General features: G+C 37.9%; 1 protein-coding gene across 1 annotated transcript in view; it reads left to right on the forward strand.

The window, feature by feature from the left end:
• Window positions 1-3,533, forward strand: part of LOC110028775 — a 43,721-nt gene that overhangs the window by 29,563 nt on the left and 10,625 nt on the right. Inside the window, exon 14 of the mRNA XM_020730761.1 lies at window positions 933-1,230. Coding sequence (XP_020586420.1) covers window positions 933-1,230 — 298 coding nt within the window. The remainder of the gene's footprint in view (window positions 1-932; window positions 1,231-3,533) is intronic.

Genomic DNA, 3,533 nt, shown 5'->3' on the forward strand with positions numbered 1-3,533 from the left:
TATATATATATATATATATATATATATGTATGTATGTATGTATAATTATATATTTTTTTAAATCATATAATATAATTATTAAAAAATGTTATTATTAATTTAGGTTTTTTTTTAATTATCCCAATGAAATCTTATACAATTCTATAATTTATACTTTATAACTTTTCCCCTTAATTTGTATAGCATTAATTAATCTTTATTTTATTACTAGATTATTACTATGATTTTAAAATTCTTATTTGATATTTTATCACTTTTAAATAAAAAATTTTCTTATTATCATATTTAAAATTTATCAATCTTATATAAATGATAAGGTAAACTTAAATAATCTAATCCTAGTTATTATATCTACAATTATAACTATTATCATTATTTGCTTATATTAAAACCTCATAATAAATTTATCACCTTAAATTTCATGCCTTATACTATTCTAATTAAAAATTATAGCTAAAATCAACTTTTAAATAAATGCTAACATTGTTGTAAGCAGTTCACCTTGACCTCATCTCCCTTTCTCGACCACAGATTCGATTTAGGGAACTTGAGGTCGGTTTACCCGTCATCTGCTTGATTTTTTAAGTTCTTATTTGATATTTATAGCTTTTTTTATGCCATTTATGATTTAGTAGATTAGTTAAGACAAAAGTGCATTGAAATGACTTCAACTGTTAATTTTCCTAATTTTTTTTGTGTGTTTAATGTTTATCATACTATCAGTATTTTGCCTTTGCTTGTTAAGTAACGAGATTATACTTAGATATGAATCTGATTTATGTTTCTTCATTTTCTTTTCCCCCTTTTTAAATAATTATCATCCTCCATGGATGATGGAACTGCACATGATATTTTCGCAATCACCGTTAAATTTTTGCAAACACTGTCCAGATTGGATTGAGAAAAACTGAACTCATCTCTTTTAATTTCAGTGCGGTGTATTCCAAATCCTTCATGATGATTCTTCGTCTGGCCGCATCAAGAGCTTTGCTAATGCTATGTGGAATGCTTTTATGTACATGGTAGAACATTCATACGTGTCTTCAACTGGGACTTTGCTGTTGATATTGCTATCGTTTTCATTTATTCCTACAAAGATGTCATGGAAACGGCGCGCTGTTATTGGAGTTCTGCATATATCGGCTCATATAGCTGCAGCCATTATTCTAATGATGCTGCTGGAAATGGGAATTGATATATGCATCCGTAATCACTTGCTAGCTACTTCAGGTACTTTTACATGAAAATTTGTCACACATCTAGCTTTAACTTGTATCTTTCTTTGTTCTTGCGATGCATTTTCAAACTTTTATATAAATATAGGAAGGGACTCTCTTGCTTATGGTGGGCTGTAGAGAGGTAGTGCAAGCCTTGGTATGGATTAGATTGGGTTAGGTTTTATGGAGGATAAAGTGGAGGTCTAGAGCTGATATATATGGTGAGGGGAATTATTTGTATGGTTTTGAAGGTTAAAGGGCTCAAGAAGCAGCCATGGAGTTGGTGGGCTGAGAGGTGGCAGTAGCTTGTTAGAATTTAGGGTTATGTAGGAGGGGGGAGGCTTGTGTAGGTGATGGAACTTGTTTATAGTTTACTGGGGAAGGTAAACACTCAAGAATATTTTAGGATGTGGTATGGGGATGAGGTTTTTGACTATGAAAGGTGCACGAGAGTTGTTTTAGGGCTGTAGAGGAGATGTAAATGGTCTTCTTGGCTAGGTTAGGAGTTCGGAATTATTTGATGGAGAAAGGAAAGGGATAAAACAGAAAAAAAGGGATAACTTGGAACTCATCTAAGTTTTCTTGGAGGATCGGCTGCTAAGCTTCATCATAACTTGCAAACAAGAAAAAAAATGCATTAATAATTCATTCTATTCATCAAGAGATTATTTGATGTTCTTATTCAAAAGAAGGATAATAAATCATATGAAAAAATTCATTAGGTTGCCGATTAGTGTGACTAGGGAGATGGAGCAATCAAGGGCTTGGCCATGGATTATTGAAAGGTGTAGTCTTTTGTTGAAGTTCATGTTGAAATTTGTGGAATTACGCTCATTATTATTTACTTTAATTCTATTTATTACTTGCTATATTTAAGTCATAATATAAAAAGGGTAATTCCTTAATTATTGGTATTTATGTTTTTTCCATAATTATAGGAATTACTTTATTGTAGGAAAATTTCTTTCCTCTTTTTATTTCTCTTGTACTCACCTATTTATAGGTGAATTATCTATGTATTCAAGCGAGAAAAAGCATTATTCAAAACTCACATGGTATCAGAGCCATCGAAGAGTCATTGATGGAAAGCTTCTCCCGCTCGGCTTGATCACGGCCTTCTCTCCCGCGATCGATTTTTTCCCGAGCGCTCTTCCTGCGCCTGCTCTCTCCGCTGCTCTCGTCTGCTCTCTCCGGCGATCATTTTTCCCGATCGTCCAAGCGCTTGTTCGGATCTGCGTCCACGTCTGAGGACGATCCGAGCGCCTGTTCTGCGTCCGCGTCCGAGCGCCTGTTCCGCGCCCGCGTCCGAGCTCCTGTTCCGCGTCCGCGTCCGAGGACGATCCGAGCGTCTCTCTCGACTGCATCCGAGCGCACGCACCTCTCCCGCGATTGTCTGCAACTGAGTACCGACGCTTCTTCCGTTATCGAGCACAGCCAGTTTCAGCCGTGCTCCTCGTAGGCAAACTCTCCTCTCCAATGACTAAGTACGACCATGCTTGCAACTCCTCCTCCACTAGTGATGTCACTTCTAGCCACCCCTCCGCGGCTGGGTCTCCATTACCCATCAATTCAGACAATAATTATGTTCTCATCACCAACCACAAACTCACCGACCAGAATTACCTCCAATGGTCGCAGTCAGTCATGATGTTTGTATGCGGCAAAGGCAAAGATGATTACCTCACTGGTGACTGGTGATGCTCCAGCTCCGATGACGACAGATCCGTCATACAAGACTTGGAAATCTGAGAATAATATGGTTATGGCCTGGCTTGTTAACTCGATGGCACTCTCGATACTCGATGACACTTGATATTGGCGAAAATTTTCTTCTCTATGGCAGGGCTAAGGAAATCTGGGATGCTGCCCGTGAGATATATTCCAGTGCGGACAATACAAGCGAATTATTTGCTGTTGAGACAATTCTTCATGATTTTCGTCAAGGTGATCTCTCCGTCACCCAATACTTCAATACTCTCACTCGGTATTGGCAGCAAATAGATCTATTCGAGGTGTACCCTTGGAAGTGTCTCGAAGACTCTGTCATATTTCGTCGAATCATAGAATTGAAACGCACCTTCAAATTTCTTCTCGGCCTCAAATCTGAGTTTGACCAGACTCGCTCACGGATTTTGATATCAAAACCTCTTCCAACAATTCGTGAAATTTTCTCCGACATACGCCGCGAAGAGAGTCGTCTAAAGGTCATGTTAGGTGCTTCCTTGTCCACTACATCCCTTGATGGGTTTGCACTTGCTGCTCATATTCCATCCACAGACAACCGCCAACGCCAGAGCCGCACTTGGTGTGACCACT

The sequence above is a fragment of the Phalaenopsis equestris genome, unplaced genomic scaffold (assembly GCF_001263595.1).
Source record: "Phalaenopsis equestris unplaced genomic scaffold, ASM126359v1 Scaffold000531, whole genome shotgun sequence".
Classification (NCBI taxonomy): domain Eukaryota; kingdom Viridiplantae; phylum Streptophyta; class Magnoliopsida; order Asparagales; family Orchidaceae; genus Phalaenopsis; species Phalaenopsis equestris.